At 53.3% G+C, this 13396-nt stretch overlaps 1 protein-coding gene across 7 annotated transcripts in view; it reads left to right on the forward strand.

Moving 5' to 3' along the window:
- The window catches only part of LOC146863653 (putative E3 ubiquitin-protein ligase HERC1), a 1482062-nt gene that overhangs the window by 563392 nt on the left and 905274 nt on the right, over positions 1 to 13396 (forward strand). For all 7 annotated transcript variants that reach the window (XM_085627737.1, XM_085627739.1, XM_085627735.1 and 4 more), the window contains exon 27: positions 9479 to 9688. In XM_085627737.1, the coding sequence (XP_085483863.1) occupies positions 9479 to 9688 (210 nt within the window). The remainder of the gene's footprint in view (positions 1 to 9478; positions 9689 to 13396) is intronic.

Below are 13396 nucleotides of genomic sequence, written 5' to 3' on the forward strand. Positions count from 1 at the left end.
AGGCTACCCTGTTCTCATAGGCCAGTATGGGCGGCCTGGATTGTTACACCCTACGATCCTAACCGACCCAGGGAACATGGTAGAAGGTCGAGTTTAGTATGCCTGAACTCGGAATAATAAGGTACATCTTTTCGCAAGGTTTATTTTAATATTCCGGGTTTGCAAATGTCGCTTTTAGAAAGCTGGCCTTTGCTTGCCTAAACATTTCAGCCGCCTCTGCGTGATGTGTATCTGATGTCTGGCTGGTGTGAGTGACAGGGCTGGGGGAACCCAGATGGGCGGGGCTAGGTAGCCTGGTGGTGAATAGGACGATCAACAGGTAGATGGGTGGGAGGAGTGCTCCTAGGCTCTGAATAGGACAGTGCTCTGCTACCTCAATGCCGGCTCCGCCCCCTGTGGAGCGTCTGAGGACTCTGCCCTGCACTCTGAAAGAAGAAGCCTGCATCGCGTAAACAAAGTGCTCAGAAACCGGACTGAACTAGGCAAGGGCCCCCCTGGCCTGGGAGAACAAAAGATTTGCTGTATAAATGTAGGAGCCCTGCTCCTGAGAAACTAGATCCGCTTTTGACCAAGAAGAATCTCTGCCTGAGGAGGAGGCACCGGGAAAGCTGTAGGAGGAAGACTGTCCCTATCCTGGGGGATTGGCCTGCAGTGGTGACCTTGCTGCCAAAGGGGAGAAGAGAAACTGTTGCTGAAGACTTTGCTTTATTTTTACTTTCAAGACTTGTGCTTTTCCAAAACGATCTCCAAGGGCTTGGAACTGAGCTTGCCCCCTGAACTGAGCCCCAGGACCATTGGGCTCTACCTGATCTTCACTCGCCTGCTGCTGGACTGTGGTGTCCTTTCCCTCGCCGGAGCTGTGACCCTCGTGCCGCAGTCCCTCCCTGAGCCGTGACCAGGACTGCTTAGCCGCCCCCGCCTTGGGAAGAGCCTCGCTCGATCGGAGCCGCTCCCCCTACGCTGTGCTGGGCTGCCCCTGTCACCTCGCTCGCTGGAGGCTCGCTGCGCACCTTCACCCTCCCGCCGGAATCGGCGTTGTGAGCATCTCCAAGCCTCGGACGGCCCGGACGTATCTGCGTGCCCGGCTGCCCCGCTTTGTTCACCCGCCACCTGCAACACCCCGCTCTGGTCGTGAGCCTGAAGATCAGACACCCATCGTGAAGTGTGGGAGCACCGGACGCCGCCTCGCTCTTCGGTCGAAGTGCCGCTGAAATCCCGCACCCACCTTCGCGTCAAGAAACAAGGTACTGTACTTACGAACTCGACCGCGAGCTCGCATCGGATCCAGGGTCCGCAACGTTCTGATTTCCCTGTCATCTGCCGTGTGCTTCCCGGTCGCCGCTTCAGCACGGAGTACGCTGAGGCCTACAGTCACCTTGTGCCCGCCTAAAGAACTTTCCGTAACAACGAGAACTTTACCGTATTCCTAAGAATTGTGGCCCCATCAGTTCAACGTTACTGGGCCTTGTATTCGAATCTGCTGAATCTACATAAAAGCTTATTTTTATATACTACCTGATTGGTGTCCGTTTGTGGTGCATGCAAGGGGTTTACTGTGTGTGTAATTGCATTTGCTTAACCGTGTACGCCTGAGACTTAGCCTAGACTGCTCGCGCCACGCACCTAGAGGGTGAGCAGGGGTTATTCTGGGGAGTCATCCTTCGTCCTGACAAGAAGTAAAGGGTCCCTGCTTGTTGTGGGTTCACACCTGCGTCAACCAGAGCCCCCTCATTTCTAACATTGGTGGCAGCGGTGGGATTTACGGATTTGCATTTGTGGTTTGCGTATAGTGAATCACTGATCACCACGTAGTGAGAGCAGACCAGTAACACAGCCACAAGGCTAGCATTTGTTTTTGTTTTGCCAAGAATCTCCATTGTTAGAGCCATGCCTGGTTCACTTTCCGCCGGAAGGGCAGCTTCTATAATCTCTGGATTTGAGGACGTAGATTGGGAAGAAGACGCACTTCTGAATCGTACCAATGAAGAATTGAAAGGTTTTTGCTCCAAGTTCAGGATTGCCCAAACTGGATTAAAAAACAAGGCCCAATTCATGAAGGCGCTGAGGGCCTGGTATGAGTCAAAGGCACCAGAGAATCAGGTGGAAGTGGTTCCACCAGAAAGTGTCCATGAGTTTGGCAGAGGCCTGTCGCCAGAAGAGTTGGCAGACAGGGCAGCAACCCGGGCACACGAGGTGGAGATGGCGAAACTTCATGGGCAGATGGATATGGAAAAACAAAGATTAGCCATGGAAGAAAAGAAACTACAATTAGAGCATGACATGAAGCTGAGGGAGCTGGAGCTGAAAGCAAAAAGTTTGGAGCTTAATCCCTCTGGTGGCAGCACACCGCCAGTACCGGCGGAACCAAGAGTTTATATTCCCAAAGATGTAGTGAAGGAGTTCTTCAAGAATGACGACATCGGGCAGTGGTTCAGAGCCTACGAGGTAGCCATGTCTTCCCACCGGGTCCCTGAGAAAGATTGGGGAGTGGGGTTGTGGGGACGGTTCCTGAGTGAAGGGCGGGACACGCTGTTAGATTTACCTGCTGATGTTCATAATTCTTATGCCCATATGAAGGAAGCATTGATGGCTAGGTATGGGTTGACCCCTGAGTTATATAGACAGAGGTTCAGGGGTTGCACTAAGATTCCCAATAGTACGTATGTGGAGTATGTGACTTTCTTTTGCAGAGCGCTGGATGGTTGGGTAAAGGGTAGTAAGGTAAATGATTATCAAGGGCTTCTTGATTTAATGGCATGGGAGCACTTGTCCAGTAATTGTTTTCCTGAGCTACGCCAGCACCTGATAGATAGTAGGCTGACTAACCCGAGGAAGCTTGCTGAGGAGGCGGACCGCTGGGTCAGTACCAGGATCCACAAGGGTACCGTGGGAGATTCCGCCAAAGGTGGGCAGGGTCCCCAGCAGAAGAGTGGGGGGGACAGGGGTAAACAGAAGCAGTTCCAAAAAGGGCCCCAAAATAGTCCCCAAGGGAACCAAGGGAAGGGCTCTCAGCCTCTCCCACCCCAGAAACCGACCGGGGCCCCGACAGGTCCTCCTGTTCAAAAGCGGCCCGTAAGATGTTACAGGTGTAACAATTTGGGGCATTTTGCCTCTGATGTAAAGTGTCCGTTGTTTGGTAAACCAGCACCCACTGGTGCTCCACCCCGGCAGGTGACTAGTGTAGCCTTGGGGGAGGAGAGGGATGTCCAAGGTGGATGGGGTCCCGCAGAGATGTCCCTGGTCTCGCTAGGAGACCGTGAGGTGGTCCCTCCAACCCAGCTGCCTGAGAACACTAAGAAGTACAGGCAGTGGGTGACCATAAATGGCCATAGGGTGGAAGCTCTTAGAGATACAGGAGCCAGCGTGACAGCTGTCAGGTGTCACCTGGTGTCTCAGGAGCAGGTGGTCCCCAATGCATTCTATCCCGTTGTTGCCGCTGACAACACAGAGAGGCACTGCAAGGTGGCTCAGGTTCCCTTCGAGTGGGGGGGGGGTCTCTGGTACTCTTCAGGTAGCTGTGAGGCCCGCCATGCCTGTAGACTGTTTGTTAGGGAACGATTTGGAGAGCTCACCTTGGGCTAAGGTGGAGCGGAGTGCTCACCTGGAGATGTTGGGTATGCCGGATTGGGCGTGTGTCACCACACGGTCCATGGCAGCCAGTAGAGGGACTCAAGAGGTCCTGGAGCCTGAGAGGGAGGCCCAGGAACCGGCCTCAGAGAGAAGGAGCAAGGGGCGCGGGAAGCCGGCCCCTGAAGTTCCCACGGTCCAGGAGGAAGCAGACCTTGAGGGGGATGCCCTGGAGCCTACAGGGGGACAAATAGCTGAACTGGGAGACCTGCCGGAGCTGACCCATTGGCAGCAGGAAGGGGGTCCCACCAGGGAGGACTTTTGTAAGGCACAGAAGGAGTGCCCTTCTCTCGTGGGTATGCGGCAGCAGGCTGCAGACCAGGCCGCAGGTGATCAGTCAGGATCACATTTCGTTTACTGGGAGAACGACCTCCTGTATACAGAGCCTAAGGTTGCTGAGCCTGGGTCAGCCCGTGCGCTGGTGGTACCCCAGGACTTCAGAGCCTTCCTACTGGGGCTGGCTCACGATGTGCCATTGGCAGGGCATTTGGGGCAGGACAAGACCTTTGAAAGGCTTGTCACCCACTTTTATTGGCCTCAAATGCGCAGGAGTTCGGACACTCACTGCAGGACATGCCAGACTTGCCAGGCAAGTGGAAAGAGTGGAAGGAAGCAGAGGGCTCCACTCCAGCCATTCCCTGTGGTCGGTACCCCATTCCAGCGAGTGGGGATTGACATTGTACGGCCACTGGACCCCAGGACAGCGATGGGCAATAGGTTCATCCTGGTCCTGGTGGACCATGCCACCCGGTACCCGGAAGCCATTCCTCTGAGGACAGTAACGGCCCCCGTGGTGGGACGTGCACTGATGGGAATTTTCTCCCGAGTGGGATTCCCTCTAGAGGTGGTGTCTGACCGAGGTACCAATTTCATGTCCAAGTACATGAAATCTCTTTGGCAAGAGTGTGGTGTAACCTACAAGTTCACCACCCCTTACCACCCCCAAGGAAACGGGTTGGTTGAGAGATTCAACCGAACCCTCAAAGGCATGATAATGGGCCTAGACGGACCCATGAGGCGTAAGTGGGATGTCCTCTTACCATGCCTTCTCTTCGCTTACCGTGAGGTGCCACAGAAGTCTCTGGGGTTCAGTCCCTTTGAGCTTCTGTATGGTCACCCAGTCAGAGGACCTCTAAGTCTGGTCAAGGAAGGCTGGGAGCAATCTCCCAGGAAACCTCCCCAGAATGTATGTAGCTACATGCTGGCCTTCAGGAATCAGACTAGGCGTTTCAGGCAACTTGCTGAGGCAAATCTGGAAGCCAGCCAGGAGGAGATGAAGCGGTGGTACGACCAGAATGCCACTCTGGTAGAGCTTCAGCCTGGACAGAAAGTATGGGTCTTGGCCCCCGTGGAGCCGTGTGCGCTCCAGGATAAGTGGACCGGTCCCTTTGAGGTGGTGGAGCGCAAGAGTCCTGTTACCTACGTGGTGGACCTGAAGTCTCCTAGGAACCCCTTAAGGGTCCTACATGTCAACCGCCTCAAGCCCCACTTGGAGAGGTCCCAAGTGGGCATGCTCTTGGCAACAGATGCTGGGATGGAAGAGGAGACAGAACCTCTTCCTGACCTCCTGTCGGCCAAGGAGCAAGATGGGTCAGTGGATGGTGTCATCCTCTCTTCCACCCTGACCCCTGAGCAACAGAATGATTGTCGCCAGTTGCTGGGACAATTTTCTGATCTGTTTTCCCTGGTCCCTGGTGTCACTGATTGGTGCGTCCATGATGTGGACACTGGGGATAGTCCACCTGTGCGGTACAAGGCCTACAGGGTGACTGACAGGGTGAGGACATGCATCAAGGAGGAGGTCTCCAAGATGTTTGCACTCGGGGTAATTGAGTCTTCTAGCAGTCCTTGGGCCAGCCCCGTGGTCTTGGTCCCAAAGGCTGCAGCGCCGGGAGCCACACCCGAACTCCGGTTCTGTGTGGACTACAGAGGACTCAATTCAGTCACTAGGACTGACGCACACCCCATCCCCAGAGCTGATGAGCTCATCGATCGGCTAGGGGCTGCCAACTACCTCAGCACGTTTGATGTAACGTCTGGGTATTGGCAGATCGCCTTGACCGAGGGGGCCAAAGAGAGGTCAGCATTTTCCACTCCAGATGGGCACTACCAGTTCCGGGTTATGCCATTTGGGATGAAGAATGCCCCTGCCACCTTCCAGAGATTGGTCAACCAGGTGTTGGCTGGGCTGGATTCGTTCAGTGCAGCCTACCTGGATGACATCGCAGTGTTTAGCTCCACTTGGGAGGAACACTTGCGTCACCTCTGGGAAGTGTTGATGGCGCTGCGCAAGGCAGGCCTCACGATCAAGGCGAGTAAGTGCCAGATTGGGCAGGGTTCCGTGGTGTACTTGGGACACCAAGTTGGGAGTGGCCAGGTGGCACCCCTTCAGCCCAAGATAGAAACCATCCTGAATTGGGAGGCACCCAAAACCCAGACGGAGGTGAGAGCCTTCCTAGGTCTCACCGGGTACTACAGGAGGTTTGTCAAGGGGTATGGCAACATGGTTGCCCCCTTGACAGCACTGACTTCGAAGAAGCAGCCCAGGAAAGTGATTTGGACTGACACCTGTCAGAAAGCTTTTGAGGCCTTGAAAACTGCTATGTGCACGGCGCCCGTGCTCTTGGCTCCCAACTTCTCCAAAGAGTTTATCGTTCAGACAGACGCTTCAGAGCATGGTGTGGGGGCTGTTCTTTCACAGATTAATGAAGAGGGCCTAGATCAACCCGTAGCCTTTATTAGCAGGAGGTTACTTCCACGGGAACAGAGGTGGAGTGCTATTGAGCGTGAGGCATTTGCTGTGGTCTGGGCGCTGAAGAAGCTAAGACCCTACTTGTTTGGGTCTCACTTCCGGGTTCAGACGGACCACAGGCCCCTCAGATGGTTGATGCATATGAGGGGTGAGAATCCAAAGCTGTTGAGGTGGTCCATTTCCCTACAGGGTATGGATTTCACGGTGGAACATCGCCCTGGCACAGGTCACGCCAATGCTGACGGTCTGTCCAGATTTTTCCGCCTTAGTGATGAGGAACTCCCTGGGGTAGGGTAGTTCTCCCCACTTTTCAGCTGGAGGGGACACGTGTTAGACCTGGCACCTTGGCGTGAGTCTCCCTTCCTCTTTTTGTCGCTGTGCCTCATGTGTTTTTATGGTGTTGGCCGCTCAGCGCGCTGTGCCACTGCCAACCAGTGTCACGGTGCGTGTGCTCCCTTGTAAATTGTATATGTTGGTTGGATTCCATGATTGGATTGTTTGGTTTACTATCAGACCCCAGTAAAGTGCGCCAGGAGCGCCAGGGCATGTAAAGGCAAACGCCGCTGGTGGGCTTGCAGCACTGGTTGTGCCACCCACAGAAGCGGCCAGTAAAATATGTCTAAGGTCTGCCATCGCAGAACCTGCGTGCAGTCTGGTACTGACATGCTGACTGGCAAGTGCCCACACTTGCCGGTCCCTGAAACCTTCCCTTAGCTGCATGTTAGTCACCCCTCTGGTAGGCCCACGGGCAGGGTGCGTTGTGAGCCTAAGGTAGGACAAGCCTGGATGCGTGGCATGTCCTGGTAGTGAATGGCCGCCATTTTGTTGTTCACTACTGCAAGGCTACCCTGTTCTCATAGGCCAATATGGGCGGCCTGGATTGTTACACCCTACAATCCTAACCGACCCAGGGAACATGGTAGAAGGTCGAGTTTAGTATGCCTGAACTCGGAATAATAAGGTACATCTTTTCGCAAGGTTTATTTTAATATTCCGGGTTTGCAAATGTCGCTTTTAGAAAGCTGGCCTTTGCTTGCCTAAACATTTCAGCCGCCTCTGCGTGATGTGTATCTGATGTCTGGCCTGTGTGAGTGACAGGGCTGGGGGAACCCAGATGGGCGGGGCTAGGTAGCCTGGTGGTGAATAGGACGATCAACAGGTAGATGGGTGGGAGGAGTGCTCCTAGGCTCTGAATAGGACAGTGCTCTGCTACCTCAATGCCGGCTCCGCCCCCTGTGGAGCGTCTGAGGACTCTGCCCTGCACTCTGAAAGAAGAAGCCTGCATCGCGTAAACAAAGTGCTCAGAAACCGGACTGAACTAGGCAAGGGCCCCCCTGGCCTGGGAGAACAAAAGATTTGCTGTATAAATGTAGGAGTCCTGCTCCTGAGAAACTAGATCCGCTTTTGACCAAGAAGAATCTCTGCCTGAGGAGGAGGCACCGGGAAAGCTGTAGGAGGAAGACTGTCCCTATCCTGGGGGATTGGCCTGCAGTGGTGACCTTGCTGCCAAAGGGGAGAAGAGAAACTGTTGCTGAAGACTTTGCTTTATTTTTACTTTCAAGACTTGTGCTTTTCCAAAACGATCTCCAAGGGCTTGGAACTGAGCTTGCCCCCTGAACTGAGCCCCAGGACCATTGGGCTCTACCTGATCTTCACTCGCCTGCTGCTGGACTGTGGTGTCCTTTCCCTCGCCGGAGCTGTGACCCTCATGCCGCAGTCCCTCCCTGAGCCGTGACCAAGACTGCTTAGCCGCCCCCGCCTTGGGAAGAGCCTCGCTCGATCGGAGCCGCTCCCCCTACGCTGTGCTGGGCTGCCCCTGTCACCTCGCTCGCTGGAGGCTCGCTGCGCACCTTCACCCTCCCGCCGGAATCGGCGTTGTGAGCATCTCCAAGCCTCGGACGGGCCGGACGTATCCGCGTGCCCGGCTGCCCCGCTTTGTTCACCCGCCACCTGCAACACCCCGCTCTGGTCGTGAGCCTGAAGATCAGACACCCATCGTGAAGTGTAGGAGCCCCGGACGCCGCCTCGCTCTTCGGTCGAAGTGCCGCTGAAATCCCGCACCCACCTTCGCGTCAAGAAACAAGGTACTGTACTTACGAACTCGACCGCGAGCTCGCATCGGATCCAGGGTCCGCAACGTTCTGATTTCCCTGTCATCTGCCGTGTGCTTCCCGGTCGCCGCTTCAGCACGGAGTACGCTGAGGCCTACAGTCACCTTGTGCCCGCCTAAAGAACTTTCCGTAACAACGAGAACTTTACCGTATTCCTAAGAATTGTGGCCCCATCAGTTCAACGTTACTGGGCCTTGTATTCGAATCTGCTGAATCTACATAAAAGCTTATTTTTATATACTACCTGATTGGTGTCCGTTTGTGGTGCATGCAAGGGGTTTACTGTGTGTGTAATTGCATTTGCTTAACCGTGTACGCCTGAGACTTAGCCTGGACTGCTCGCGCCACGCACCTAGAGGGTGAGCAGGGGTTATTCTGGGGAGTCATCCTTCGCCCTGACAAGAAGTAAAGGGTCCCTGCTTGTTGTGGGTTCACACCTGCGTCAACCAGAGCCCCCTCATTTCTAACAAGGAGCATGCCCTATAATGAAGCATGACACCCAGCCGGGTGTGTGAGGACCCTAGTTCCTAAATGGGGACCCCGCTGCCCCCTTGCACATCTAACTGAAGAACGACTAGTCCTCTGTCTTTCCTATCTCTTCCCCCTCCCCCCACCCCTTTCACTTCTCCAGGAACTGCATACCTTTTTGTATTAAACATTCTAAGGGGCATGTATGCTGGGCCTATAACCTACCCCAGCCCTCTTTTTCTTTTGTTATATACTTCAGGAAAGGGCCACAGATATGATTATTTAGCAAGTCAAGGATGGGAGAAAGAAAACATTTATGCCACTCTGGAAATACCCTGTCATTCAATCCAACGTGCATGTTCAGTGCTGTCTGCCAGAAAAATGCAACAGCAACACTTCTTTAGAGCGTTGCTGTTATTTCTGAGTAAGATTGTTTTTGTCTAGTCAAAAGCAGTTGGTAGCAAGACTTTGCCTCGTAGACTTCTCAGCCATTGTTTGTTGCTCTTTGGTCTTTTCATAGGTTCACCTTGAAGCTCTGCAGGGGATATCATCTTTCCTCTCTGAAATGGGAGTGGAACGTTCAGCTCTCCACAACAGCTCCTCGGCGACTTTAGATGACATCGCCATCAGAGAGAGACCGCTGCAGACAGCTCAGCTACACTTTCTTATTGGCTGCTTTATCCTTGAATGGCAGAAGTCCCAGTCATCAGAGAAGCTGCAAACCTACATGGTATGTGTGAGCGCAAGTGAAATAAATATAAAGTTCTCCCACTAAACTCTACAACTGGGTACAGCCTTGAAACCACAGAGCACTGATATGTCTCCCACTAAACTCTACAACTGGGTACACCCTTGAAATCACAGCGCACTGATATGTCTCCCACTAGGCTCTGTGGCTGAGTACACCCGTGAAACCACAGTGCACTGATATGTCTCCCACTAGGCTCTGTGACTGAGTACACCCATGAAACCACAGTGCACAGATGTGTCTCCCACAAGGCTCTGTGACTGAGGACACCCATGAAACCACAGTGCACTGATATGTCTCCCACTAGGCTCTGTGACTGAGTACACCCGTGAAACCACAGTGCACTGATATGTCTCCCATTAGGCTCTGTGACTGAGTACACCCATGAAACCACAGTGCACAGATGTGTCTCCCACAAGGCTCTGTGACTGAGTACACCCATGAAACCACAGTGCACTGATGTGTCTCCCACAAGGCTCTGTGACTGAGGACACCCATGAAACCACAGTGCACAGATGTGTCTCCCACAAGGCTCTGTGACTGAGGACACCCATGAAACCACAGTGCACTGATATGTCTCCCACTAGGCTCTGTGACTGAGGACACCCATGAAACCACAGTGCACTGATGTGTCTCCCACAAGGCTCTGTGACTGAGTACACCCGTGAAACCACAGAGCACTGATATGTCTCCCATTAGGCTCTGTGACTGAGGACACCCATGAAACCACAGTGCACTGATATGTCTCCCACTAGGCTCTGTGGCTGAGTACACCCCTGAAACCACAGTGCACTGATATGTCTCTCACTAGGCTCTGTGACGGCGTACACCCATGAAACCACAGTGCACTTATGGGTCTCCCACTAGGCTCCACAGTGCACTGATGGGTCTCCCACTAGGCTCTGTGACTGAGTACACCCATGAAATCACAGCGCACTGATATGTCTCCCACTAGGCTCTGTGACTGAGTACACCCATGAAACCACAGTGCACTGATATGTCTCCCACTAGGCTCTGTGGCTGAGTACACCCATGAAACCACAGTGCACTGATATGTCTCCCACTAGGCTCTGTGACTGAGTACACCCATGAAACCACAGTGCACTGATATGTCTCCCACTAGGCTCTGTGACTGAGTACACCCATGAAACCACAGTGCACTGATATGTCTCCCACTAGGCTCTGTGACTGAGTACACCCATGAAACCACAGTGCACTGATATGTCTCCCACTAGGCTCTGTGACTGAGTACACCCTTGAAACCACAGCGCATTGATATGTCTCCTACTAGGCTCTGTGGCTGAGTACACCCTTGAAACCAAAGTGCACTGATGTGTCTCCCACTAGGCTCTGTGGCTGAGTACACCCGTGAAACCACAGTGCACTGATGTGTCTCCCACTAGGCTCTGTGGCTGAGTACACCCGTGAAACCACAGTGCACTGATATGTCTCCCACTAGGCTCTGTGACTGAGTACACCCATGAAACCACAGTGCACAGATGTGTCTCCCACAAGGCTCTGTGACTGAGGACACCCATGAAACCACAGTGCACTGATATGTCTCCCACTAGGCTCTGTGACTGAGTACACCCGTGAAACCACAGTGCACTGATATGTCTCCCATTAGGCTCTGTGACTGAGTACACCCATGAAACCACAGTGCACAGATGTGTCTCCCACAAGGCTCTGTGACTGAGGACACCCATGAAACCACAGTGCACTGATGTGTCTCCCACAAGGCTCTGTGACTGAGGACACCCATGAAACCACAGTGCACAGATGTGTCTCCCACAAGGCTCTGTGACTGAGGACACCCATGAAACCACAGTGCACTGATATGTCTCCCACTAGGCTCTGTGACTGAGGACACCCATGAAACCACAGTGCACTGATGTGTCTCCCACAAGGCTCTGTGACTGAGTACACCCGTGAAACCACAGAGCACTGATATGTCTCCCATTAGGCTCTGTGACTGAGGACACCCATGAAACCACAGTGCACTGATATGTCTCCCACTAGGCTCTGTGGCTGAGTACACCCATGAAACCACAGTGCACTGATATGTCTCTCACTAGGCTCTGTGACGGCGTACACCCATGAAACCACAGTGCACTTATGGGTCTCCCACTAGGCTCCACAGTGCACTGATGGGTCTCCCACTAGGCTCTGTGACTGAGTACACCCATGAAACCACAGTGCACTGATATGTCTCCCACTAGGCTCTGTGGCTGAGTACACCCATGAAACCACAGTGCACTGATATGTCTCCCACTAGGCTCTGTGACTGAGTACACCCATGAAACCACAGTGCACTGATATGTCTCCCACTAGGCTCTGTGACTGAGTACACCCTTGAAACCACAGCGCATTGATATGTCTCCTACTAGGCTCTGTGTCTGAGTACACCCCTGAAACCACAGTGCACAGATGTGTCTCCCACAAGGCTCTGTGACTGAGGACACCCATGAAACCACAGTGCACTGATATGTCTCCCACTAGGCTCTGTGACTGAGTACACCCGTGAAACCACAGTGCACTGATATGTCTCCCATTAGGCTCTGTGACTGAGTACACCCATGAAACCACAGTGCACAGATGTGTCTCCCACAAGGCTCTGTGACTGAGGACACCCATGAAACCACAGTGCACTGATGTGTCTCCCACAAGGCTCTGTGACTGAGGACACCCATGAAACCACAGTGCACAGATGTGTCTCCCACAAGGCTCTGTGACTGAGGACACCCATGAAACCACAGTGCACTGATATGTCTCCCACTAGGCTCTGTGACTGAGGACACCCATGAAACCACAGTGCACTGATGTGTCTCCCACAAGGCTCTGTGACTGAGTACACCCGTGAAACCACAGAGCACTGATATGTCTCCCATTAGGCTCTGTGACTGAGGACACCCATGAAACCACAGTGCACTGATATGTCTCCCACTAGGCTCTGTGGCTGAGTACACCCATGAAACCACAGTGCACTGATATGTCTCTCACTAGGCTCTGTGACGGCGTACACCCATGAAACCACAGTGCACTTATGGGTCTCCCACTAGGCTCCACAGTGCACTGATGTGTCTCCCACTAGGCTCTGTGACTGAGTACGCCCGTGAAACCACAGTGCACTGATGTGTCTCCCACTAGGCCCTGTGACTGAGTACGCCCGTGAAACCACAGTGCACTGATGTGTCTCCCACAAGGCTCTGTGACTGAGTACACCCATGAAACCACAGATCACTGATATGTCTCTTACTACACTCTGTGACTGGGATGAAACCAGCTGTTAGCAGTGGAACAAACTGGTCCTCTATGCCAATGGAACAGGCTTCACCTTTGGTGAATCTCTGTGGTATTGGAAATAGTCCATGCATGACGCCCTCTCTCAGATCCTTCCATGTGTCCTTCTAGAGTTGGGAGGCCTGCTCCTCATACTGCACATGACTAATGCTTCAATGAATATCTTATGATCATGTACTTCTCCCAGAGAATCCTCTTGTACCAGCGTGGCTGTGAACGACGAGCAGCTTCCACCTAAATTCTGCTCTCTTTTAAGTGCAGGGCAATAACTGATGAAGATGTTAGTTCCAGATTAGAGATATGTGCATCTAACAAGTTGCATCTTAGTAACTCCCTTAAGAACGCTGGACTACAAGCCAGTAGGTCTCTGTTAAGCCCATCGCCACCTGA

Source organism: Triturus cristatus, chromosome 2_1, assembly GCF_964204655.1.
Source record: "Triturus cristatus chromosome 2_1, aTriCri1.1, whole genome shotgun sequence".
In the NCBI taxonomy this organism is placed as follows: domain Eukaryota; kingdom Metazoa; phylum Chordata; class Amphibia; order Caudata; family Salamandridae; genus Triturus; species Triturus cristatus.